Consider the following 27446-nt stretch of genomic DNA (forward strand, 5'->3'; position numbering starts at 1 on the left):
ACTATAAATTTCACTTGTAGTACAAGTGTAAAATATCTGTTACAGAGGCAACTGCATAGGAATTATAGGATGTGTTCCAAATGAATTGTGAGTAATATATATATATATATATATATGTATGGACTCGTTGCACATAGTAGATTACAACTTCCAGTGTAAAATAGCAGTGCACCATCGATTAACCTATGATTGCACGATTTGGGGGGAAATGTAATCGCAATTTTTGGGGTTAATTATTTTGTGTTGTCTCCCATAATAATGATAATCTTGTTTTCCGTTAAGTTGCTGTGGTGGCAGAAATTGGAGGGAGTACTGTGGATGAAGCCACAAGAAGAATGATGGCCTTCCTTTTGGACCACCCCTTATCAAGAGAGTTCAATTTTGTTGGCAGCGAGAGTTTCGGGGGCTCAAACTGCTTGAGGTTGTATAAAGTATGTTTACTTGCTGTTGGATTATTTATAACATTCATGTGCAAACAGAGGTTATTCGGTAGAGTTGAGTTTGTTCTTCATAAATCAGTGGAATCAAATGAGTTTGATTGTATGCAGATAATTGTCCATACTTGGACAAACAGTACTAATTATGAGAATATGGACCAGGTGTACTGCTTATTTTAGTGATAAGTAACTGTTAATTTATGGTGTAGTGATCACAAAACTCAGTTTATAATAAATAATAAAATTCAAACTTTATTAAAGACAATTACACTCATAAAAAATGCTGGGTTAAATACAACCCAGTGATTGGGTTTAGACCCAGCGATTGGGTTACTGCTCAGAAGGTTGGGTTAAACAACCCAGCATGTGTTCTGTGTTTTCCCTGATAAAAATTAAAATTGTTTAAAAGAATTTCGGATGGACAGATTTGTACATTTGTGATTAAATGAGGCATTTAATTCTTTAAATGTTGCCCTGTGCCCTTGTTTACACAGAAATAATTTGTTTATGATAGAATATTATATCTGATACCATTATTGTATTTCCTGAAAAAAATGTAAAAATGGAGATGACTGCTTATTGATTGCAAGGGCTTAAATATGGAATTTAATTAACTTTGCTCTTTGTGTTTTACAGGAAGCTTGAAAAAAATCTCTTACAATGCAAATTACCAGAAAAGAGGCAGAAAAGTCAGTGTCAAAGTGGTTAATCAGGGACGGGAGGAAACTGTTCTGCAAAGTAACATAGTGGAGAGCAAGATGGGTAAGTCTTAAGATATTATTGATTTTTAAATGGAAATACAATCTTTAAAAAGACAAGAAACAATCTGTTTTTACTGAAAAAGTGGCACAGTGGTTGATTATTTGTTGTCTTTTCAAAGGGCCGTTGTGAGAGCGAGGACTGAAGAGCTGCACTGTTGGTTTGTTTTTGTGAAATGCATTTTAGAGTTTTCAGATATGAATATACAAACGATACAAGTTATGCCAAATAATGTTTGTCACGAGCTTCACTTTAACTTTAAGATACTTATGTTTTGTAAAGTTGTAAATATACAAGTTTTAATTGTCATGTTCAAATTATTCCAACGAAACCTTGCTTAAAGCATTCAGAATTAAAGTTATATAGTTTTTCAAGAAGCTACTACTTTTTTTTTTAAATAGATACTTGTGTTTTATAAAGTTGTAAATGCACAAGTTATGATGGTCATGTTTAAATTATTCTCAATAAACTTTAACATTTAACCCAACTGTTGGTTCAAAACATTTTAACCAGCATTTTTTAGAACGTAAAAATTTTGGAGGCATTGCTGAGGTGTTTTTAGGGTGGTTCATCAGGTCAAAGAGCTGGAGGATGGAGGCATGGCAGTTTAAGTGTTAAGAGACCACCTGAGAGAGCGATAAAGGTCACAGACCATTTTGACAACTTGAAAGTAGAACTGAGTTCTACTGAGTTCGCCATGTTCTTAAGCCCTTCTGTCTCACTGAGTCCAACAACACAATAAGAAGCAATTGATCATACACTGGTTGATGCGCCACTCCCATCAAAGAGACAAATGGTACAAGCCATGTAGCACAAAGCCTTCAAAATTTCAGGCCTCATTGGTGAGCCAGGTCGGAGGGACAGATTTTCATTCTCAAGTCTTGCGTGTCAAATAGAGAGTGGATTGAATTAGTACTACCTCGAGCAAGACATTATTGATTCAGTCATCCGAGCGATCACTCCTGGGCTTCAGTAGTGTAGTTATCTCGAGGTCAAAGCTGACCTCATGCTCCAACATTAAGAAGAATCCATCTCTCTCACTATCAAGAGAAAAATGCAACAGAATACAAACAGCTCACTACAGAAGCCCAGCATGCTAAAGAAACGCCACAAAGCTTTCTTAATCATGTTCTTGATCTTAGACAGAGAATTTAGTTTGTTTCAGAAGAAGATGAGTCTGGCTTAAAAAATTACCAAGCTTTAGTCCAAAACATGTTATGTTCTTTCATACCGTGTTGACTGGCTTACATAATGACTGCATTCGACCTCCGGCCATTCCTGTCTGACCCCACGATTTCAGATGAAGTGTTGTTAAAGAGATCAAATGTTGTTTGTTCCCACAAACCTGAAAAACAAAACAAAAAAAATGGTAGGAGAATCCATGTGCCTGTATGATGGGACCCAGTGATGTAGTGTATGTAGAGAAGAGGAGGGGTCCAAGAACCGATCCCTGAGGAACCCCAGTGACCAGTTGATGTGCTTTGGATACCTCCCTTCCCCAGGCCACCTTGAAAGACCTACCAGTGAGATAGGATTTAAACCAGCAAAGTGGAATCCCTGTGATGCCCAGTGATGAGAGGGTGGAGAGGAGGATCTAATGATTGACAGAGTCAAAAGCGGCAGACAGATCCAGCAGAATGAGGACTGATGATTTTGAGTTGGCTTTTGCCATTCGCAAGGCTTCAGTGACTGAGAGTAGCGCAGTCTCAGTTGAATGGCCCCTCCTGAAACCTGACTGTTTAGCGTCCAGTTTGTTGTTCTGTGAAAGAAACAATGAGACCTGGTTGAAGACAACTCGTTCAAGTGTTGTCGCTATGAATGGAAGGAGAGAGACAGGTCTGTAGTTTTCTGTAAGAGAAGTGTTTAATGTAGGTTTTTTGAGCAGTGGGGTTACCCGAGCCTGCTTGAACGCAGTGGGGAAAATTCCTGTGAGGAGGGATGTGTTGATGATGTGTGTGAGTGCCGGTAAGAGTGTGGGAGAGATTGCTTGGAGAAGGTGTGAGGGAATTGAGTCAAGAGGACATGTTGTAGGATGACTGGACAGGAGAAGTTTGGATACTTCCACCTCAGTGAGGGGACAGAAGGAGAAGATGGGAGTTTTAGCAGTGGATGTGGTTGATTGGAGGTCCTGTGTGTGTGTGGAGGTGAGAACTGACTACTGATTTATCTAGTTTTGTCTGTGAAAAAAGTGGCAAAGTCATCAGCTGTTATAGAAGTGGTGGGAGGTGGTGGAGGAGGACAGAGGAGAGAATTAAATGTTCTGAAGAGATTACGCATGTCAGGAGCACTGTTGATCTTATTGTGGAAATGTGAGGATTTGGCAGTGTAGACTTCAGCAGAAAAAGATGAGAGCAAAGACTGATACTTACTCGGGTCCGACGGATCATTTGATTTGCACCATTTTCTCTCTGCCGCTCTGAGTTTAGTCCTATGCTCACAAAGAACATCTGATAACCAGGGGTTAGAAGGGGCAGCCTGTGCTGGCCTGGAGGAGAGAGGACAAATGTCATCTAGACAAGAGATTAAGGTAGAGCATAAAGTGTCAGTGGCTGCATTCACATCCAGAGATGAGAAATGGGTAGGTGATGGAAGAGAGGAGAATACTACAGAGGAAAGATGGGAGGGATAAAGGGAGCGTAGGTTTCGTCTAAAAGTAACCGGTAGGGGGGTTGGTGGCACATGAGTAGCAAAATGTAATGTAAATGTAATGAAGAAATGGTCAGAGATATGTAGTGGTTGTACCAGAATGTTATCTGCAGTACAATTTATTTTGTAAATTAAATCAAGTTGGTTGCCTGATTTGTGCGTGCTACTAGTGGTAAGGCGTTTGAGATCAAATGATGTTGGGAGTGAGTGGAAGTCTGTAGCATAAGGCTTGTCTAGATGAATGTTGAAGTCACCAAAGACTAAAAGTGGAGTGCCATCCTCCACGAAAGAGGACAACAGCCCATCCAGCTCCTCTAGGAAGGTGGCTAGAATTTGGCCAGGGGGACTGTAAATTACCACAATCTGGAGTTTTATAGGAACTGTTACAGTAATCGCGTGAGATTCAAATGAGTTGTAATTGCATAGAGGAGAGTGGGTTGAGTATTTCTAACTGTTTGAAATGAGTAGACCAGTGCCCCCACCCCGGCCAACTTGACGTGGGGTGTGAGAGAAAGACAAATTGTTAGAGAGAGCAGCCGGGGTTGCAGAGTCTTCTGGACGAATCCAGGTCTCAGTCAAGACCAAAATGCTGAGTGTGGATTGTTAAAAAAAGCAGAAATGAAGTCCGCTTTGTTGACAGCTGACTGACAATTCCAGACACCCACAGAGAAAGAAAGAGGGGTAGTGGAAGATGTAAAGATAGGGCACAGGTTAGCAGGATTACGTTGCCGTCTGTGTGTGATGTTAGAGTGTGCATGAGAGAGAACGGGAATGTTTGGAAGCACATGATAGAGAGGGAAGGAAAGAGGATAGGAAAGGAGAGTGTGTGAGGGAAGATAAAAATTGTACTTAAGTGTGTTGCTCGGTTTCGTTGCTCGGTTAAAGTCGCGCAGGAAAAGTCGCAGGTCTTTACACTTGTCGGTCTTAACACGAGGAGGCTGAACACGAGCGCTGAACGCTTCCGCAGTCAGCGCGCGGACATCAAATAAATACACAGTCTAAGAGACAAAAGTGAAAAAAATCTCCACATGATTTCAGGCTTGCAGGGAAAACTGAGCTTGGGACAATACAGTCAATAAAGTATTACCAGTGGCAGCATCACATTTTGCAACAATGGCCATGATCAGTTAGGTTCCAAATATATTTTTCGAGGATTGCCGGTCGGTCCCTTTTTTGATCTTCTCAATGTCTGGGTTCCCAGACTTCTCTCAGCCATTCATACTTCACATATGCATCCAATAAAGGCCTGGGTGCTGTCTTGTATCAGAATAAGAACGACAAGTTAAGAGTAATAGCTTATGGCTCAAGAGCCTTGATAGCTGCAGAGAAAAACCACCACCTGGCAAGTGGAATGGGCTATAACCACCACCTCAAATGGGCTATAACAGAAAAGTTTTGAGACTACCTATATTATACACCTACCTTCACCATGTACAGTTATGTGTTGTCCTCTGCAAGGTTAAATGCCATTGGATGCAGATGGGTTGCTGAACTTGCAGACTTCCATTTCACCATTAGCTATTGCCCAGATCAAGAGAATGTAGATGCTCATTCACTATCCAGAATGTCAGTTCATATAGAGACAGCAATGTGAGAATGTAGAAGAGCTTTCGTCAGAGTGTGTGGGAGCCACAATACAAGCTGTAGAGGTCCAGCAGGACCCAGATCCACCCCTTACCTTAGTCTGTCAGGGTGCACAGGCATGCATGAAAATCGATGATGAACACAAATCATTATCAAAAGAGGAGATCCAGGAAGTATAAAGGGACAACAAGAATGTCAAAGGAATCATAGACTACTTACAGTCAGAAAATAGAGCCTCTTCAAAGAAGTGTGACCAGCTGGTGTTGGACAAGTATAGTATAATTTAGTGTGAAACATCACAACGAGTGCAGCTAGTGTTGCCTGCCCAGTTTAAGAGTACAGTATTGTCTTGAGAGAGCTACGAGATGAGACGGGCCACCAAGGCACAACCAGCGTCATCAGAGATTGTTTTTTCTGGCCCTACATGCAGAAGGATATTCATGCATAAAACAGAAAAAAGATGCAGAGAAATAAGGGCACCCTTCAAGACCATTAAGACAATCCATCCATTTGAGTTAGTATTCATCGACTTGATTCACTTGTACAGGTACAAGGGTGGTTATGAGTACATTCTTCATCAACCACTTCACCCAGTTCATGCAGGTGTATGCTACGACTTCAAAATCTTCAAAAAACTGTAGCGGACCATTTGTTCAGTGATTTTACCCTGAGGTTTGGATTCCCATCACAAATTCATTGTGTGAAATGTGGCGTTTCACCTGGTGTGAAAGTGACAGTGAGTGAAAGTGACGATGAGTTCTATATCCAAGTTGAACGATACCAGTTTAGTACAGCAAAATAGTCAAAACCAGATGAAAAAGGAAACCGTAACCTTTAATATTATTTGACATATCTACTTATGTCAATTAAATTACCATAATGTCAAGTAATAATTTTTATTTTTTTTGTTAATATTGTTAGTCAAGAATCTCAAGTTTTCGCAGACAGGACAGACCAAAATCAACAATTGGTGTATTTGAATTTGTAATGTTTCATGGTATGTTCATTTTAATAGTTTATTAAACTTAGTCACCACACCACAAAATCAAAATGTGTAATTTGTGCATTAAAGGTTGTTTTTTTTTTAATTGGGCAACAAAGTCTTACTGTATTTATAAAGTGCACAAGGATTTAACTTCTTGAAATCCACAGCCAGTTTATTAATGATGTGTTTGTGCTTCTGCTCACTCAGCTGTTCAATAAAGCATATACTTTCTTAGCCTAGCTAAAGCAGAAAATAAAGTGCTATCAAATGACATAGTGAACTAAGCAACTGGTTTTAAAAGAGATTTGTGTAGGATTTATTTATTAAAAGCGCTTGCTTTCCCAGATTATTTGTGTTGAGAGTACAATGCATTCTTGATCATTGCTATGCTTGAAGCATAATAAGAACCCCAGTTTGGCTCAGATATCTTAGTTTAACCATAAACTTTAGTGAAACTATTTCTCACATTTACAGTAATCCTTTCACTGCTCTTTAAATGAAATTCCCAGGGACCATATCTGAAAACTATGCAGTCTTTATACAGAAGTGTCATTCAAGCAGGGGCGTAGTTTGTGGGTGCTGTCAAACTACGCCCCTAGTTTGAGGGCGTAGTTTGACAGCTACGCCAAAACTAGCAGGTTCAACCCCCCCAATATTTATACCACGGTTAATGGAAACTTAGAATCAGCCTATTTATTAATTGTTTGAATCGCGCCTTCTGCGCTTTTATAAGCGCTAACCTCACATAGGAACCGAACGGAGCGCTTATCAGCACAACATGACTGAAGCAGTTCTTTTCATTGTGCACGAGCGGCGCGCGAATCACACTATATTCTGTGCGCGTTCACCAGCGCGCTCGAGAAGTGTGAGAAGATTTGCGCGAGCCATTGCTATCGCCAAGCTGATGGTAAAATATGAGATCTATTTGAATTCTATTGAGAAACTGCCACTTTAAAATGCTATGGAGAAAGTCGAACATTATCTAAAAAAAGGCACAAACTAAAAAGATTGATGAAAAGAGGAGAACACATAATCTTGCTAACATAATATTTACATATTTTTAAACTAACCTACTCATGACCACCTTTACTAATTTATCACATTTTTCTGTAGGCTTATTTATTGTGGTAAATTTTGTCTAACTTGTAGAATTTATAATAGATAATCTGTTAAAGGAATAGATTTTTCCCTATATATTTATATTACAACTGTGGCATGTTGTAGCTATTGTTTCTAAAGGCTGTTGTTTCTCATAACAAATGCAATATAGATTAATTAAAAAAAAGTCATTATTGGCCTGGTAATGATTAATAGGCTAGCCTTATTATTACAAATGCTACAGTTAAGAACTATGGTACTTTTTCATGAGCAAGTACAAGTCAGAATTGAGAGCCAATGGGTTCTAATGATGAGTGATGGAAAAACCTTCAGATATTCCAGTGATGGCACAGATTAAATCATTAACAGCCTGGTGAACTGTTAAGGAGCAAGAAATAAACAATATTAATAAAAGAAAATGTTAAGTTAGATTGACTTCCCATGGCGTGTTGATTTAGAACATTCTGTCAAACCATAGCCTAAGTGTCTAAATAATATAAAATAAACGATATCCTATGTAAACAAGTAATTGATAACTAGCCTTTTACTTTATTGCAGTTACGCAATCAACCAACTTTGCATGTGTGGTGGATGGCACAAAAGACCATTTTACAAAAAAAAACATTTAAGCAAACAACCGAATAAATAAACCTTAAGAGGGAGCATGACCCGGGGTCCACTTCAACCCCCCCAATGTTCAAACCAAAACTACACCCTTGTATTCAAGCATAACCAAAACTAATTTTAAATTCATTAAGGAAACCCTTTTGATTAATAAATAACTCCACATATCTGGTTCATTGGCTTTGTCTTTTTAAATGTTTAGGGAATTCAGCATAGCCAGTGGCAACTGTAAGATTAGTGCTGCACTGATAAACCAATTTGTCCTCTGAACATATCTTAGAACATTTTTCCTGATTAAATGTTGTAAATGAAGCCATGCACTTGGCTGTAACCAGCTCTGATGTTTCCTTACTCAAGGATCCAATGCCACCATGTGGTTTGAAATGATAATGCAGTGTTGTCCTTTGATCGTGAATCTTTAGGCGTGACCCTGAGCTGACATGTCTGATAGTAGGCTATCAGTACAAGATTTAGGCTTCCGTTTCAGCGCGTGAAAAGATATGAAAATTAAAACGTGAAGATAATATTGTGTTATTGTTTAAATCAGGAGATGGCAGGATTGCTTGTTTCTGAAATCCCAACAAGGCCTTTGGATTATTTAATCTACAATGTAAAATAAGAGGTCTCATATGTCTAGTAATGCAACTCATGCTATCCTTCATGTGCTGCTGAGCAATTTCTAACCCGCTTTGTTCAGACACCAGAACTTTTATTATTTATTGTGCAGTCTCGCTTCTTTCATAATTGATGCTTGCATAGCCTGCAATGAGCATTTCTAATAGGTGCTGGAGCTGGATGTGCCTGTAATGATAAATCATGGCTGAACGGGACTACGTGGGTATATTTATTATGGATAAAGAAGTATTTTACAATTTTATATTTCTTCATGCACTTTTAGCTGTATTACATCAAGAATTAGGCTGACACGTTTGTATGTTATAATCAGTTACACTGGTGTTGTTCATTTCATAGATCCTGTCTGGTGCTAAAAGTTGATTTATTTTTTATTTTATATTTTATTATTTTATTTTAGTTTTTATTTTATTCATCAAATCATTAACTATTGTTAAACATATTTTAATATGTTCTAAAGTAATTGTAATCATTTTAAAATAACCAAAATAATACTGACATATATTGAGATGCATGAAGGCATCAAGCATAAAACAGCCATTTAATCTCAAGGGACCCTTGATCGTGCTGGGAGGGGCACTCCGTGTCCCAGTGCTGCTGAGATGGTGCTTCTGCCACCATTTCTCCCCAAATTTATGTAAAATTAATTATAAAATATTGTGCAAGTGCGCAGCATATTATATATAGGAATAATTTATATCATTATTGTGAATACCGTTAAGGAAGATGGAGCTTTACTTTATGCAGTTGATGCAGAGATGACAGACACAGCTAGCTATTCAGATAAAATAATCCATAAGAGGTTATTCGAGCTTCATGTAGGTTACTGTATCCAATGATACACCAGCGCTTCCAGTAATCACCGTCTTCTGATGTAGTTTACCATATAAAATGAATGTAAATCAATGGGAGCTGTGCATGAACGGGCTACACCACTGCTGCTGAAAAAGGGGGGAGACGCAATTAGTCACCTTGTGCGCTCCTCACCGTTGATAACCTCCTGTACATTAAACCGGGCGCGCGACAGCGTTTCACTTGGAAGTGCGCGTGAAGGGACAACAGCAGCCAATCTGATTGAACACACGCACTCTTTTCCTCAGAGCGCCTTCTGCTGACTCAGTGCCTTATCAGAGCGAACCGGTTCCTCGCCACCGAACAGATCTGAGACGCATCAGTCACCGCAACAACTCCAGCCATGGCCAAAACTGCGATCGGTAAGACAAACCTTCCTTCATTTTGATCGCCGGTCCGTGTCTCTTTAATGCCGAGAGATGCACAATAGACCCTGATGCAGGAGAATCAGAGGTCTGTCAGATTAAAAATTATTTTAGATATGTTAGATATATAAATCTGCTTTCTCCTTCCACACATGCTGTTTTATTTTCAAATATGGCTGTGCGTTTTGGGTGCACACCGTCTGCCTACTCACTTTTGCTTAAAATGGGGACTTTATAAATGAGAAAAAAGCATTAAATGGTGTTATTATAGTGCATATCTTTTAAAATACACAGAGACGGGCTTTAAAAAGCCTTAAAATGATTTTCTTCTGGTGTCAGTGCACCTGCCGGCTCAAGCATCTCCAGCATAATGCAGAAGGACCCCACCCAAGATCCAGCTCTGTGTTTTAGTCTTCAGAAAACCCTGTAAAGCCTGGCAATACCTGACTCAGAACAGTTTAAACCTTTTGACATCCTCTATACACAATATTTGATCCTTTTCATAAAATGAGCTAGGTGTGGCTTGCCAAGCAAAGCTGAAATGGAGAAATACAGTAATGGTAATGAATTAGGGTGTTTGAAATAGCTTATTGTTTTTATCAATGTGGGTATGTTTGTTATAAAGACTATATTCCTTAATTATTGTCAATTATCACAAATGATAGGTTGGTAATTTGTTTATTGTCAGTGGTTTTTCGCTGATTTGAGCATGACTCATTAGCTGGGGGGTTTATTAAGAAATGGCTGCATTTTTATTTTATCTCATTTATAATGGGTATATAAGAATCTATTCTCACACCTTCAGTGACACGTACAGTCTACCAGCACATATGTCACATGTTTATAATTCAACATTCAAAAAAAACCTCCTTGCTGATTAAACACAAGTTTTTAAGGTGTAATTGTGGATTTGCATGTGCATACTTTCGTTCACACCATTTCTAGCGCCGTATGAGAGGCAGACTGCAGTTATCAGATGATTGATGTTTCAAATGGAAGTGTGTCAGGGCTCAAGTCGTCTCGCCGGTAAGCATGTCTCAGTACTGTTGTGATTCTGGATTATGTTGTAGGCGGCCAAACTGGGGCATACCATAGACAAGGTGTGCGTCAGCTTCATTGCATCTTTGCGAGACGCCTACAGGGCAGGGCACTGGTGGACTGTAGCTGAACGTCTCTGTTCTAGCTGTCATCTCACTTAGAATGTTAAATTTGAAGAGACATTTATTTTGTGGAAAACCACTTGCGTGCACTTGTTCCTGCCATACAATGCAATTACACGGAGCTGTGTCTTTAGGATATTTAATTTCACAGAACACACAAGAAATGCACTGACAAATGCCTGTGGGAATCCTCCTGCTAATGAGAAAGAACATGTCAGTCAATATAATCAATGCACTTGGAATATATATAGGGCTTAAAAGAGCCGGCAGGAAGACCTTGGTGTGTTTGTCAGCACCAATTATACCTCTAAAGTCAACCAGATCAAAATATGAAAATATCAAAATTACTTAATTTATTCATAATAAGCTCTTTTATTTTGACTCATCTAAAAGCATTGCTTATTTAATCAGACTCTTAATTTAATGATTCGATAATTGGCCATGATATCGTTGTCAGAAATACACATCATATATCAAAAAAGAGCTGGCAGGTCTTTGTCATATATAGTTTACAGATCTCCTAAACAACCCCAGTTTTTCATCTATGGTTACTGGATTACTGAAGACAGTATGACTAATCCAATCAAACTCCATTAATCATTAACCTAACAGGAAGTTCAATTATACATATTCAGCAATGCTGCAGAACAGTGGGGTGTGGCTATTGCTTTTTAAGATTAATGATTTTTTTAGGCTTCAAGGCTTTAATGTCAACTATATGATAAGGTGTGTGTGTGTGTGTGTGTGTGTGTGTGTATGTATATATATATATTAGTTATAGTTATAAAAACAAATTTTTAGTTAAAAGTTTAGGACTCAAGCCAGTTTTACTTATTAAAATGAAATGAAGTGGTTTTAGTGTGAACAGATGATATTAACTGTACATTGAGAGCTTATCTGGATGGGCATTTGCCCGTGCAGCTGCAGTGGACAGAGCATATGTGTGAGAGAGAAAGCGGGAGGTGGGAGGGGCCATTATTGATTTCCAGGGTGGGCATGCTGATGCATTATCAAACAAACCACACAAAGGACTTTTCGCTCGTTCACTGGCCCATAGAGCCTAATGGCAAATTTTGAGCAATGCACATTTTTATTGTACTTCATATTTAGTGGTGGTGGAATACATGGTCTGCTTCACTGTAGTGCATGATAGTATGATGTTTTAAGAGAATAAGAATTACTTAATGTAAAAATTAATAGTATGTTAAAATTAATGTGTGTGTGTATATATGTACAGTATGTAAACAAGTGCATGCAAATATTATATATGTTACCCTGGACCACAAAACCAGTCATAAGTGTCAATTTTTCAAAATTGAGATTTCTACATCATCTGAAAGCTGAATAAATGAGCTTTCCTTTGTTGTATGGTTTGTTAGGATAGGACAATATTTGGCCAATATACAATTATATGAATATCTGGAATATGAGGGTGCAAAACAAAATAAAAAAAAATTATGAGAAAATCACCTTTAAAGATGTCTAAATGAAGTTCTTAGCTATGCATATAACTGATCAAAAATTAAGTTTTGACATATTTATGGTAGGAAATTCACTAAATATCTTCATGGAACATGATCTTTACTTAATATCCTAATGATTTTTGGCATAAAAGAAAAATTGATAATTTTGACCAATACAATGTATTTTTGGCTATTGCTACAAATATACCCAGGTGACTTAAGACTGGGTTTGTGGTCCAGGGTCACATATAAGAATCAGTCATGACAAGAACATTTACTTAATGTAAACATTTTTTTAATTAAATGTATATATTATATGTAAAGTTAAGGTCACTGCACAGTCTGAAATTTTCATCAATTTTTTTGCACGTTAAAAAATAAATACGACCACATTGTGTCAATTACGTTTACACACTGCCTCCGAAACTTTTGTCCGTCATAAAAAAATTTGGATCAGGTTCAATTTTCTACAGTGGCCGAGAGAGCTCAACGAGCTGCAACTTCAGAAAACACATGCAAATAGAAAAAGCACCAGCAAATCAAGAAAACATCTTCATCAGTTTGACAGCAGGTGGTGCAAATGCTCACAACACAACCAAATAAATTTTATTGGCAGTGTGTTTCTTTGTTTGGTTGTGTTGTGAGCATTTGCACCACCTGCTGTCAAACTGATGAAGATGTTTTCTTGATTTGCTGGTGCGTTGTAAAATTGAGGAAGTTGTTTTCTTTATTTGCAGGTGTTTTTATCTATTTGCAGCGCGTTGAGCTCTCTTGGCCACCGTAATTTTCTGCGTTTTCTCATCCGTAACAAGCATTATGAGGAAAGGTTGACGAACATGAAAAAAAAAAAATATTATATATATATATATATATATATATATATATTAGTGATTTATACAGTTGTGCTTACATGTAAAAATGCAATAAAATTAGGATATATAAGAAACAGTTATGCCAAAATACAAAGAATTACAATTACTTACTGTATAATACAATGCAAGTTTATTGTCCCATTACATCAACAATCAATGCATTTTTTGACCAGTTGCCACAATATCTACATCTCAAGCCAAGGGTGTGGTCTCCAGACAGTGAATACTCTTTTCTAATTACAAACCTGATATTTTCCTGCAGAAGCTCTCGATTAGAGCACACTTTTGCACACAAACAGATGCAGTCGTCTGTGTGAGATCCTTTTCACCTGCTCACCAGCCGGCTGACCTGAATTACTTGCTTCAGTGAGCTGTCTATCGTCCTTATCTCACTCTGACTAGACAGTGGGAGAGAAATGCTTACCGAGGTATGGGAACACTCAATATCACCGCACTAACCCGCCATCGCCACCCCCTCAATTTACCGGAAGAAATGGTTTGCTCCAGTAATTACTAATTAAAGCCCCCTACACCAAAATCAGCCAGCCAGAGGGCTTTTAATCCTGGCGGGAGAGAACACTGTGATTCTCTCACTTCTTTCCTTCCCGGGTTTCTCCATCTTCTATTTGTGAGGGATTAATAAGCTCGTCAGGGAGCTAGAGGGAGTTGATCAGATTTTTCCAGGCTGCTCTGGGCGGAGAGAGTGAAGAAAGTAGGTTGATGCTGGAAAGCATAATAACAGTCTGAAATCTAGCTGAAAAAATCCCCAAGCGTTCACAGTTTGATAACATCAATACAGCCCTGCTGTCAAGACATTGATTTATAACCTTAAATGCTCTGGCCTTGATAAATGCTGCCTTGTGTGTTCAAGGCAAATCAGATACATTAACATGCTTCATGTAGCATCTGCCATCACTGATGTTTGTATGATTTAGGCTTGTTTGCATCTAATGCTGAAAAAGAAAAATGATTCTGAAGTTGGGGATGAGGAATGATTGGGGTGGGATCAATGTAGTTGTCATAAACCGCCATCTGGAAATCTGTCTGGCCTTGTGTTTTCTGTGGTCTTGCCGACTCACTCCCCGCACACACAACCTCAGTAGTCGGAGTAAAAATGGATTCCAATAAATAATATAACACTGAAAGCTGAGCGGTGGGGGATGGTTGAGCTTGTGGTGAACATTGTCTTGTAGGAAACCAGAGCATGTGAGGACACGGCTGCTGGTTTTTCCTTAGAAAGCTCAAATGAAAACAGTGCTGTTAAGGCTTGCTTGCTTTATTTATTGATTTATTTATTGATTGATTGATTGTTTGATTTTTTTTTTTTTGGACTCTGAGATCCCCCACCCAACCCAAACCAGGACCCTCTATTATTTTCTTAGTTTTAAAGCTTTAATTTAAAATAATAAACTTCAATATATACATATATATCTATCTATCGATGTATCAATCTATCTATAGTATGTAGATTAATTTATATGTATAGTAGTAATAATATTATATATACATTTTAAATAATTTTAATATTTATTTACATTTTTGTATTTTAATAAATTTAATATTTTTTAATATTTAAAAAAATTATAAACAATATAAACATTTCTAAAATCACACACACACACACACACACACACAATGTATATATCTAATGATATGTATACGTATATAATGCCTTAAATGATAATTGAGTGTTTAATCTTATTTTTATACATTACTGACAATATCCTCCAATTTGATACTGTTAAGTGCTTTGACACAATCTGTATTGTTAAAAGCGCTATATAAATAAAGGTGACTTGACTATACAGTGTATGTGTATATATACATACATATACACAAACACACATTATATTATGTAATATTTGTATACATTTCTATCCATTTATTCTTTAGCTACATATTTTTCTCAGTACTTATTCTACTAAAATGTTGTATTTTATATTAGTCTCACAACTTATTCTAATACAATTTTATATTTGATATTAGTCGGTGTACCTCTGGTTGAAAACCTAGATGATTTGTGTTATTTTCTACAACATTAACGATGCAGTTTCGAATAATCATTCAAAAAACAGCGAGAGAGAATCTGGGTCAATATTTTGTTTGTCTCCCTGCAGCATACAAAGAGAAGATGAAGGAGCTCTCCCTCGTCTCCCTCATCTGCTCCTGTCTCTACCCAGAGGCACGCAAGAACATCATGGGAGAGTTTGAAGGTAGGAAATGAAAATATAATCCTGGTAATAAGAAGCAGTGTAGAAGGAATTTACAATAATGTGCTGTGCTTTATAGTGCTCATTTGGTCTGATTTTCATAATGTAACTTTTTATTGGACTGTATGTGTACCAGCAATACTACACATTTATTATCGTAACAGCTAATATAGATCAATAAATGTCTGATAAATGTTCAGGATGGCTGTATAACAGTTATATGAGCTCATTTCATGAGCAGAAGGCAGTCGGTGCATTTTAATTGCATGGATCCGGATGCTCATACCTCCCCGATGTGTAGAGGAATATTTGCTGCTTGATATACTGCAGTTTCTACACAGCATTTATTTCGCTTTATGTCTTGTGTGTTTAGACATGGAGGTTAAGCCCATTAACAAGCGGGCTTCTGGCCAGGCCTTTGAGGTCATCCTCAAGCCACCCTCTCCCATGGCTGACGGGTCCTACAGCATCACTACACCTCCCAAAAAGAGGGACATGTCCCTGGAAGACATCCAGAAGAAGCTGGAGGCAGCAGAGGACAGGAGGAGAGTGAGTTACCATTCATTTGTATTATATATCCATGTAACTTATGTTTGATGTTTGCTATTTTTTTATTTATTTAATGCCCTTTACATTTTTATTTAATGTGAACTGATACACAGATGATTCCTATGACTCTGCCCCACTCTTCCTCTCCAGTCCCAGGAGGCTCAAATCCTGAGGGCCCTTGCTGAGAAACGTGAGCACGAGCGGGACGTCCTGCTGAAAGCCATGGAGGAGAACAGCAACTTCAGCAAGATGGCGGAGGAGAAACTCATCACGAAGATGGAGCAGATCAAGGAGAACCGTGACGCCTACATTGCAGCCATGCTGGAGCGACTGCATGAGAAGGTACTTACACTAAAAACTTCAACAGTTTGGGGTCAGCAAGATTTTATTTTATTTTTTAAATATTTTTATGTTTTTGAAAGAAGTCTGCATTTATTTAATAAAAAAATGGACAAAATGGTATATAACTGAGTAATAATGTAATATATTATTACAATTTAAATAACTTTTTTTCTTTATTTAATGTATTTTAAAATGTAATTTTATTCCTGTGCTGCAAAGCTGAATTTTCAGCATCATTACTCCAGTCTTCAGTGTCACATGATCATGACATGATTTCAATATGCAGATTTTTTGCTCAAGAAACATTTCTTATTATTATCAATGTTGAAAACAGTTGTGATGTTTAATATTTTATGTGGAAACAGTGATGCATTTTTTAAGGATTCTTTGATGAATAGAAAGTTCAAAAGAGCAGCATTTATTTGGATTTAGCATTTAGGCTTAAGTATTAAAATTAAATGCATAATTTATCCCACACTATTTTTATGCTACCGACATCTACAATACCACTGATTTAAAAAAAACTTCTTGAGATACTGGCATGCTGTATCTGTGAAATTTATGAGATTGTGATTTTTACAGGATAGAAGATAAAAGAAGCAAAAAATCAGGGCATCTTTTTATTCAATCAATAAAAAAAAAAATCTAATCTGATTTTCTGTCACAAGAGGGTGCTACAGCACAATAAAAACATTTAATTGTGACATACACAAGAGTGCTGCAAAAGGCATTTTAAAATGCGAATGTTGTTCATTATAATCGGCAATAAATTGTAATGTTTGTTAATTAATTTACTGTATTACGTCTCGATGTGCTTTCAGGAGAAGCATGCTCAGGAGGTGCGCAGAAACAAAGAGCTGATGGAAGAGTTGACAGCATAAGCACATCTCTCTACACCCACTGTCCCATCACCCCACACCACCCCCTCCCCATACCTGCGACCTCCCGTCCCCAGAGAGACCCCATCTCACCCCGCCACCGCTGCCCCGTGTAGAAAAGAGCCTCTGGCACCCCACCCCCTGTCCTGTCCTGTCCTGCCCCGCCCTGCTCAGATGAAGGGAATCGACCCTGCCCCCCTCACCAACAGCATCCTCCCCGATATAGTCCAGAAGACGAAAGGAACACCATTACTCCAGAAAAAAAGAAATGTTTTTGATTAATTCGAAACCAGTCAAAGTGGGTGTGGTTTTTTTTTTGTAAATACTTCCTATTTGTTTTATATGAGACGATGAAAAGTATTGCGGTGTGCCATTTTATAAGTTTCTCTCTGTATCTTTCTCTTTTAGTGGATGTACTCGTTTCCTCTCTCGCTCTCTCTCTCTATCAGATCTGCTACAGTTTCTCTTGTACCAGGCTTTTGTGTTTGTGAGTTTGCTGGGTAGCAATGTCTTCTCTAAACCCAACGATAATTTTAGTGTCTCTATGTCCATGTGGAGAGAGTAAAAGCTGCCACAGTAGTCAAGTCAATATTATTTGTATAGCGCTTTTTACAATGAAAATTGTCAAAGCAGCTTTACATATAAAGCTGGGTGGCTTTATATCAGCTTTACAGTATAATACAGTACAGTAAACACAGCTCTAACTGGTCACTATCACAGCATTTACAACAATCTCTAGTTCTTTCTTCATACATTCATCACAACACACACACACACACACACACATCCAGTCAGCTTGATTTAGTAAAAAATGACATGTTGCTTAAGAGGAGCTGTGGTTTGAGCCACGCTGAAGTCATGTGTCTCGACCTGTGTTTGACCATAGTCTGGGTTGCATTTTTGCTGACGGTGTAACCTCAAGTTAGCCTTAAATTCTTGAGAATTGCTTGTAGTTCTCAATTCTTTAGGGGATTTCACAGGGGATTTCAGGTGATAAAAATGGATGCCTGTGTGTAAGTGTGTGTGTTAAGAGCAGTGTGGGTGGAATGGTGTTACCCTGTGCCATTGCTCTTGTGTAAGTAGCTTTAATGTCACAAACCTGCCCACCCTCATCTTTCTCTTCCAGCTGTGCGTTTTATTCCCTTCACACATGTAACTTTGGGAGCATAAGCTGTGGTGAATAAAGGCTTGGGGTTCTTGGAATGAGAGTAATCTGTCTTTGGCTCTGTTTTTATTTCATACAACATACGTTGACATAAACAAATAATTCCACAAATTTAACAGCTACTGTAGGCCACAAAACGTGAATAATGTGTGAAAGAACCTGAAGTGTAATGCCTTCGTTTACCAACAGATGACAATACATGACTTTGCAAGATAACATGAAGCATTTTACTAAACTATATTCCCATTGTATGGGAATTTATGCATAGAATACCTATGAGACCTACTATTACTATAACCTAATTTGCTTTCATAACGTCAGGTATGCAGTATTGTTGACTGTATTATGTATCTCTTAAAGCAGTGTGTTCGAATTGACCTTCCACTTGATAGACGGTGTAATAAATTAACAAGACGCAGCAACCTAATATAGCCTATTAGTCACGTTTCTTTTACATTTTTGATTACTCGTTATTGACTTTCAAAAGTTTACATTTTACCCAAAAAGAGAATAAAAAGCAACATAAACATGCGATGAGGTCACGAGATAATGATATAGCATAGCTTACTAGGCTACTTAAAGAATAATTAGCCTACTTATTTATATATTAAATATAAGACCGTATACAGTACTAAACTATTATTCAATTTTAAACAATGTCTTATTTAAGACTAGTTTAGTAGTTTGTTCAGAATAACTGCATATGCACAGCATACAGCGTTTTATTTTTTTTAAACGTAGTAAAGCCTATGAAAAAGTACTGGCTACAATATGCAAATATATGCATACGTATGCAATATAAGCACTGTCATTGCTTGACCTAATTCTGTGACAATACATGTTTAATTCAGCAATTAGCATCCAGCCATCATCATCTTGAACATACTTAATTTTGCAACCGGTTTAAAAAATTTCAATCAGATAATGAGTCATGAGAAAATTTGTGAATTATTTGTAGACCATTCATTAAGCGTGTTGGATTTTGGGATACCTAGCACAGTATGTTCCATTACATAGCCTATACTGTACATTTGACAAATGTAGTAGGTCATCCACTGTTTTATGCATGCAGTTAAATTTGCATATTGCATAAATAGTATGAGTATACTATTCCAAACCTAGTCATTACTGCTACATTATCTACTTAATATTCCAGCTTTAAGAAATCCAACCATCACCTGAGGGGAATGAGGAGAAAAACACGCAATAAAAGCCTCTAAAATGGATTTAACGGCAGCTACAGAAATAAAGACGTGTGTTGGCAGAGTGCTGTGTGGAGGTGGGAATCTGTTTTACGGCTTTGGTTGGCAGTCACAGTACCCGTGGAGGCGTGGGAGTGCACCACACCAGGAGCTCAGTGAGATGCTGTGATTGCTTTGGGACAAAGCTGCACTGTGCAGCCATCTCCTCCCACTTTTCCATCTCTTTCGTTCCTTCTCTTCTCTGTACCTCTCTCTTTCCTCCCTGTGCAATCCAGGCCTGCCAGGCTGCCATTGTCCAGGATATCCCTTGGCTGTTAATGGCTTCCTGGATACATAGAGAGGCCACAGAGAGGTCCCTATGCCGTGTTTGATATCAGTTCAAAACGCACGCATACAGGCACTGGTTCAATCCCTATAGAAATGTGCAGCGCCTCATCTCGCTGGCATGAAAGGAACTATTCATCCCCAAAACATTAAATCACATATAAGGCTTATTTATGTATATCCACCTGTGAAGAGCAAGGCTGACTGGAACACGCCAACAATTCTGGACGAAAAAATCATGAATGTAGTTTTCTTTGACTGTTTATGTATAAAGTTCTCAGACTGTGGATTTGCCCTGACAATATTTTAATTTAGATGTCTGTAAATATGGTCATGTTGTAACAAAAAAATATGTGATCATTTTGATTGGGACTGCACCAGTTTCACATTTTTGGCTGATGCCAATAAGCAGATAATAATTTTCATGTAATGACCAATAATTAAAAATGGACAAATGTTAAAATTACAATTAATATGTTAATATGTAATTAATTATATAATTAAATTAAATGAATGTCAAAAAAATAAAAATAATAATAATAACTTCTGACTGATACCAGTAAGCTGATAATAATTTTTTATGTAATGGCCAACAATAAAAAAAAGACCAATATTAAAATTATATTATAATTATGAATTATAAAATTAAACTATTTTTAAAAATCTAAATAAATGTAAAATAAAAATTGTAAATAAAACACTAAACTAAAACCAATCACCGTAAATGGTTCATTTATGAATTTTAAATGTATATAAAATGCTGGATATTTATGCAAAATATTCTAATGTACAGTAAGTTTTTTTTGGGTCATTAGATTGGTTAAAAATTACAATTAACATTTTAAATAATTGTTAAATCTCTAATATCGACTGATAAGTGTTATGGTACCGGTACATTAGCATTTGTAATTTTGAATCAATGGCAATGTCAAAAATGAAAACAGGACATGAATACACAAGTCCAGGGTTATTAGCTACACATGTCATTTTATTACAGGAAAGTCAAACAGGTTAGTGAGGGACAGGCACAGTACCACACCATCTCTTCCAGTACTATCTATTCCCCTAGTCTTATCTGATTTGCCAGTGCAAATTCCCTATTACCACAAAACAATCTGGTTTTTCAAAACACTCCTCAAGTACAGTTAACGAAGAGAGAGAGAGAGAGAGAGAGAGAGAGAGAGAGATGATTTAGTGCATGAAGAGGGAACATATGCACGTGAGCAAACAACTCTGCTACAAACAAACCCAAGAGTGCCTTTGCTACAATTAAATTAGTGCAGTTCGGAGAGATTGTCTATCTAGATTGTCTCTGTAAAGGTTTAACAGTGGTCTGTCCCTGCAAACAACATATTCATAACATCTCAAAAAAATAAACACACCGCAGGTCACTGACCAAAATGACTTAAAATCTTTATAAAAATAAAGCACTCGTCAAGTTCAGCTGAGGAATACAGATTCAGTTGCATAGGTTTCATTTACATTTGCAGAGGGACAATTGCAAAACATCACTGTCAATTTCATTGCATAGTATTTCCGTTTCATGGAAACGCTGAACAGATTTCCTCAAAAAATAAGTCAAATCTTGCCTGTCATTCTGAAGGAGATGATTTAGGATGCAAATATATGTTTCATGTGATCAGAGCACTTCTTTTCTATAGCATAATTAAAGGGATAGTTCACCCCAAAAAAAGAAAGTTCTGTCATCATTTACTTACCATAATGTCATTCCTATGTTCCTGTAATTTTTCTCTGGAAGATAAAAGAAGATATTTTAAAGATTGTTGGTAACCAAAATTCAATGGAAGTCAATGGCACCCAAAACAGTTTGGTTACCAACATTCATCAAAATATCTTCTTTTATCTTCCACAGACGAAAGACAACATGAGGGTCACTAAATGCTGACAGAATTTTTGGTAGAACTGTCCCTTTAAATGGACATCTGGTTTGAGTTTAACTCCATAAACACCCATTCAGTGATGCATCTCATCTGCTTTTGCTCCAATCTCTCTCTCTCTCTCTCTCTCTATTAATATACCTTTCTCCACTGAGGGACAAAAGAACTAGATTTGCTCAGAACTGATGTGCGAGAACCCAACTATCTCCAGAACTCATCTCTACTCAACCTGAGACAGGACAGCTAGGGTAACTGGAATATGTACATCGGATCTGTATTCGCTTTTTCCCTTTGTACAAGTCTGCGGTTCTGTCCATCTCTTCAAAATAGTCAGATGTTACAGAAAAAGTCATTTCTAACTGACTGTCTGTCCACAGCATTCATGCTTTAAGTTCAGAAGGCCCCTATTTCCATGCTCCAAGGCCTGTAGGGCTTCCCCAGGCTGCTGGAGGGAGTCGCAGGGCCCAGCGAGCTCGGAGACAGCAGAGGAAATGCACTCAGCGGGAAGGGAAATGCTGACAGGCTTGAAAGTGACGTCAGGAGGGGTGGAGAAAGCTTGGATGTAGTAGGTGGTGTGAGCCCAGGGGGCAGGGAGGAACTGGGCGGCACCCGCAGCGGTCCTGTCTGCCCTGCCTCAGTAATCACCGTGCCAGTTAGCCTGCTGGGGGCGTGTGGCTCTGTGGAGGGGGCAGATGGAGATGAGGAGGAGGGCGATGAAGAACTGGAGGATGGAGGGCTGCTGGTGCTGCGTGGCTGCTGCAGGAGGAGGTGGTGAGCCAGGTGTCCGGGTGGTGTCCCGAACGCAGAGCCCCACGCCAAGTGGCCCAAACCCGAATGAGCTTCTCTCTGGGAGGTGTAACTGTTCAGGTGCGAAACCAGGCGGATGCGGAGGGGGTCGGTGTTGTCCAGGCCCTCGATGATACTGAGGTAACGCACCGTCTCCGCCAGACATTCGCGGAAACCCAGGCCGCGGTAATCCATGGCCAGCGCGTGAGCATCAAAGTAACCTGTGTGAGAGAGAACGAGAGCTGTTGAGCGTTCTGATCTGATAATGATTACAACTTATGACAGGAAACACTGCAGTTCACACTGGGAGTGGCTGAGAGTGAAACTGAAATGATGCTAGATAAACAACTGAGATTAAAAGACACTTTACATGTCTAGTTTGTCCTGTTTTGTGTTGTGCAGGGGTTGGTAATTATTTTCACTGTGGGAATTACCTTGAGCAGATTCCCAAACATTGGTTGATCTCATAATGCAAGGTTGCATTAAATTAGATTTTTTTGGTAAGATTTTATACTAACTTTTATTATTCATAAATCATTAGAAAATATTATAATGCATAAAAAAGCATCAGTTAATGTACATTAAAGTAGTGAAACATTTTAAAAAGCTGTAATACGGTTGTAATATGTCATATAAAAAGCTGCATATATATTAATGCCTATTAACCAAATTTATACTCAAAGTGTATTTTCTTTCAAATAAGTGCTAGTTATAAAATTCTTACCTTTTCCCCCAGCTGCATGAAGCATCTTTAAATGATCAACGGTCATCTGTAAAATTTCTGCTTTTTCTAGTTTGGCAGACCCCTGAGAACAAGAACAAATGTGTTGATAAGTTAAGAGGCAAGACTATATATCATACACAGGGCTCAGTGACAAATAAGAATGTTTGTGATGATAAAGAGGAAGTTTTTTTGTTGTGTTTTGTTTTATTGATCCATTTCAAAAACCCATGTGCCATGTTCTTATTTTGGTTTCATACAGTATATTTTTGGAAAACGTTTATGCCAAAAATGTCATAACGTGGTCCCAATCAAGTATAAAGTACTCAAATTTTCCTTGCACCTTAAATATACATTTACAACATTTTCTAATCATTAAATTCTGAAGAGTTCTCTCACAAAACCCAAGATTCTGATATCTTGAGGGTTGCAAGGAGTCCTCTTTGTTCACATGACAACAAAATGGCTTTCTGCATGTTGGTTATACTACACCTAAGTTTTATTTGAACATTTTTTTTATATTAATAATAATATTTCTAAACAAAATTGCTTTACTGTTTTTATGAAATACCGATTGAGCCAAACTAATAATAGCTCAGCTATAATGAGGGGAAAAAAAATTAAATACAATTCTAGCCATTTACAGTAGCTAGACATCTGATCGTGAGATGTGAGTCAGGTGCAGTGATTAACCCTCACCTGTTTCTCAAACGCGCTGGGCACCAGCCTGCGCAGCTCAGACAGACTGTTATTAATCCGGTCCCTGCGGCGCTTCTCAATGATCTGTTCAAACAGATTGTGAAATCATTAATAACAGTCGTTTAAGAACAGTACAGTCATTTGTTCAGCATTACAGGTGAAGGTTTCAGGGTTTTGCAATGATGAAAAATGCTCTTACCCCTCTGCGACGTTTTCTCGCCTGCACTTGAGAGGTTGTGGATGGAGAAATTGAACCAAGTGGAGAATTTACACCGCTTTAAAAACAAAATATGCATAAGATAAATATGAGCACAGTAAATATGATATTCATTACATGATATTGACCAACATCTAAACGAAACGATTTCTCCATACAATTCCGTTGTCAGACATGGGATTTGAAATTATAATCTTAATTTTGTGAGCGATACAATTTAAATGCGCGCACATTTAATTGTATGGTTATTTTCTTCTCCAGTTTGTTGCAAGTTCAACGTTTCATCACTCAAATAAGCAAAACAACCTAAAATAAATAAATGACAGCTAACTTACGCATTTTCGTCAGCACTCTCCTTCTCCACTTCGATATTCTCATCGAGCTCGCTGTCCGAGGAGCTAAAATCGTGATTTCTCTTCATTTTTCGATAATCTTACAGCGCGTGTGTCAGCTGAGACAGAAGTTCATCCGTATGAACCGACAAGCTTTCCCACGGTATCATTTCAACGCCGCAGCTCGCCAGAAGAGGCGTGGCTAAGCGCGTGGAGAGCCAATCAACGAACAACTCTGAGGTTGAGTGGCATGTCGGTTGTCAACGTCCCAGTTTAGCCCCGCCCCGCTTTTTGAATATGCTTAAGAAAGGGCCAATAGAATGTTCGTCCGTGAGTGCGGAGCTCCGCCCCCGGGTTCCGCCGGCGCTTGTGTTGTCTAGCCCAGCTAAAGGAGTGGCTGGCCGGCTGTCAGCACGCGCTGGCCGTGGGAAAGTTTCTTAGCAGAGCGCTGATAACCAATCAGGGGCGACGGCCGTCTCTGGCGCTGGAATGAATGGGGCAATTGGTTGGGGCGACGGGCGGTCTGCGAGTGAGCGTGTGAACCTGTAATCTAATACTAACTCATCCGAAGTAGTGCAGTGTGTACGAGGAAGCCACCAAGTCTAAATGTAGTCCATGAAGCTCAAACATGTACCTTCTTTGACGGCATTCTCTAAGGTATATTGCAATTAAAACCGAGCAGTCTCTTTAAATGCACTGACAAAGCAGGGTTTTTCACTTGCAATAAGCACGTAAAATAAATTTTATATTATATTTTAATTGAATAATTATATTTACTCATAATATAGTTAAAGTTATAGTTAGATTACTTATAATAACATTTTGAACTAAAACATATTAGCATAAAAAGTTAATTAAAATTAATATAAAAATACATGTACAATATAAATTCATAAAAATAAAAGAATTCAAAAAGTTAATATGCTATATTCCATCTAAAAATTAAAAGCAGATTTTTATAGTGCTAGTATAATTTATAGGCTATACATACTCCAGTATATAGTACACAGAAATACTATATAAATTGATATAAATAAACAGTATAAATTCATAAAATACAAACATTAATAAAACGGAATTCAAAATGTAAAAATGCCATATTCCATCTAAAACATATATTTTTTTCTAATTCTTGTATAATTATTGTACATTGAGCTTTTATGACCTAATTTTCTATTTTCATTTATATGCATTTTAACCTAAAATATTAATACAAATTTAGAAATATAAAAACATATAACCTCATAACACATATATCAATCTATGTTCTAATTAATTTCAATATCAGTTCAAGTCTTCTGTATTTTTGCAAATAACAAATATCTGTATAGCATTAATAACATTATTCTGTCAGTCAAGAACTAGCACACCTGTAAACTAAATTTCACACGTTGAAACAAACATGAAAACCATCATATATTGATTCCTATTGACAGAGGCTGAAGGTGTATCAGGAAGAGCTCCTTATCAACAGAACAGAGCTAGTAGCGGTCGATGTGTGCTGCTGGCCGATACGCCGCAGCTGGATCCTTATCAGCCCATGCATATCACGCTTAATTGTCATCAGTTCTGCATACATGAATGAGAGGAAGCTCTTTGGCTGATTTCATGTTGTTATTGCTACCAGCTTCGGCTCAACGGCATGGATGCACTTCCTCGTGTTTGCCTCTGACAGGGGTGGCAGCGGGGTGGATGGCGGGCCGTTGTGTTTGTACGCGTATGTGTGTTTTTCTATGTGCTCTGGGATGGGGGTGGCTCTTTTTGTCGCTGTAACTCAAGTTTGCAGAGGTTTCCCACGCTGTTATTTTCTACTGACGTTCGTCTTTGTTCTTGCGTCTCATCACATGTTGTGATTAGTGCTCCCTTTTGAAGGTGTGGGCCCACAACACAACAGTATTTCCCCCCACAAAGCATGCCAAAGCCTCTTCTCATTCCAAGCTTGAGGTTTTTGCTCCTCCGAGTGGGTCTCCATGTCGCCATGTTTTCATTTCAGACTCTTTATGTCCATGCCAAGAAGCCTAGTCTACCCACAAGGAGGGCAGACGATGGTTTAAAATGGACACGCTGCTTTTTAGGAGTTATGTCTCGGCCTATTTGGATCTCATATATCAGCAGCAGTGTTTCTGTTGCATCACGAGGACCAAAAACAGCTTCTTTTAACATGCACAAAGAGGGCAATAGGTTTGTGATTACATCTCTGAAGACTGTCTGGCCACCGCTGCCTCACGCTGCGCCGTGGCGTCATTCGTTTCGCGCAGACAGATGTTCAGGTCCCTGAAACAATGTGTTAAACAATCCTGTCCTCCTCAGGAGGAGCAGCAGGGGGACATGTTATTGTTTATAAATAGCTATGCATTGAATCCACACAGAAGAGGAAGAATGGCTTTGTTTCTCTCACTGAGAGAGGAAGTGGGGCTTAATTCTCTGAGATACATGTGACACCTTGCATTGTGCCATTCCGGCATGTTTGTGGGAGTGTGTCTGTGTGTCTGTACACACATAGAGACGGATTATACTCTCATCTGAGTGGCACGGATTCTTTTGAAGTCGCCCAACTTTGACCCACGAGCATTACTAGAGCTTTCCTCTTCCATTTCCAGTAAACTGCACAACTGTGTGCTGCTAAAGTGTGTTTTTATGGAGGA

The 27446-nt window shown here is 38.2% G+C and overlaps 2 protein-coding genes across 2 annotated transcripts; one reads left to right on the forward strand and one right to left on the reverse strand.

Moving 5' to 3' along the window:
* The first annotated feature begins 9475 nt into the window (after positions 1–9475).
* Positions 9476–18674, forward strand: LOC306885423 (stathmin-2-like). The gene is made up of 5 exons (XM_079441922.1): positions 9476–9980; positions 15596–15691; positions 16062–16237; positions 16388–16579; positions 17401–18674. The coding sequence occupies exons 1-5, from the start codon at positions 9962–9964 to the stop codon at positions 17458–17460; spliced, it is 543 nt and encodes a 180-aa protein (XP_079298048.1). The 5' UTR covers positions 9476–9961; the 3' UTR covers positions 17461–18674.
* Positions 18675–21109: 2435 nt separating this feature from the next.
* LOC306885194 (hairy/enhancer-of-split related with YRPW motif protein 1-like) lies at positions 21110–25204 on the reverse strand. Its single transcript, XM_079441580.1, has 5 exons — positions 24805–25204; positions 24452–24527; positions 24253–24336; positions 23557–23638; positions 21110–23053 (listed from the first exon to the last, which is right to left on the reverse strand). The coding sequence occupies exons 1-5, from the start codon at positions 24888–24890 to the stop codon at positions 22440–22442; spliced, it is 942 nt and encodes a 313-aa protein (XP_079297706.1). The 5' UTR covers positions 24891–25204; the 3' UTR covers positions 21110–22439.
* Positions 25205–27446: the final 2242 nt, after the last annotated feature.

The sequence above is a fragment of the Barbus barbus genome (genome assembly GCF_936440315.1).
Source record: "Barbus barbus genome assembly, chromosome: 19".
NCBI classification, from domain to species: domain Eukaryota; kingdom Metazoa; phylum Chordata; class Actinopteri; order Cypriniformes; family Cyprinidae; genus Barbus; species Barbus barbus.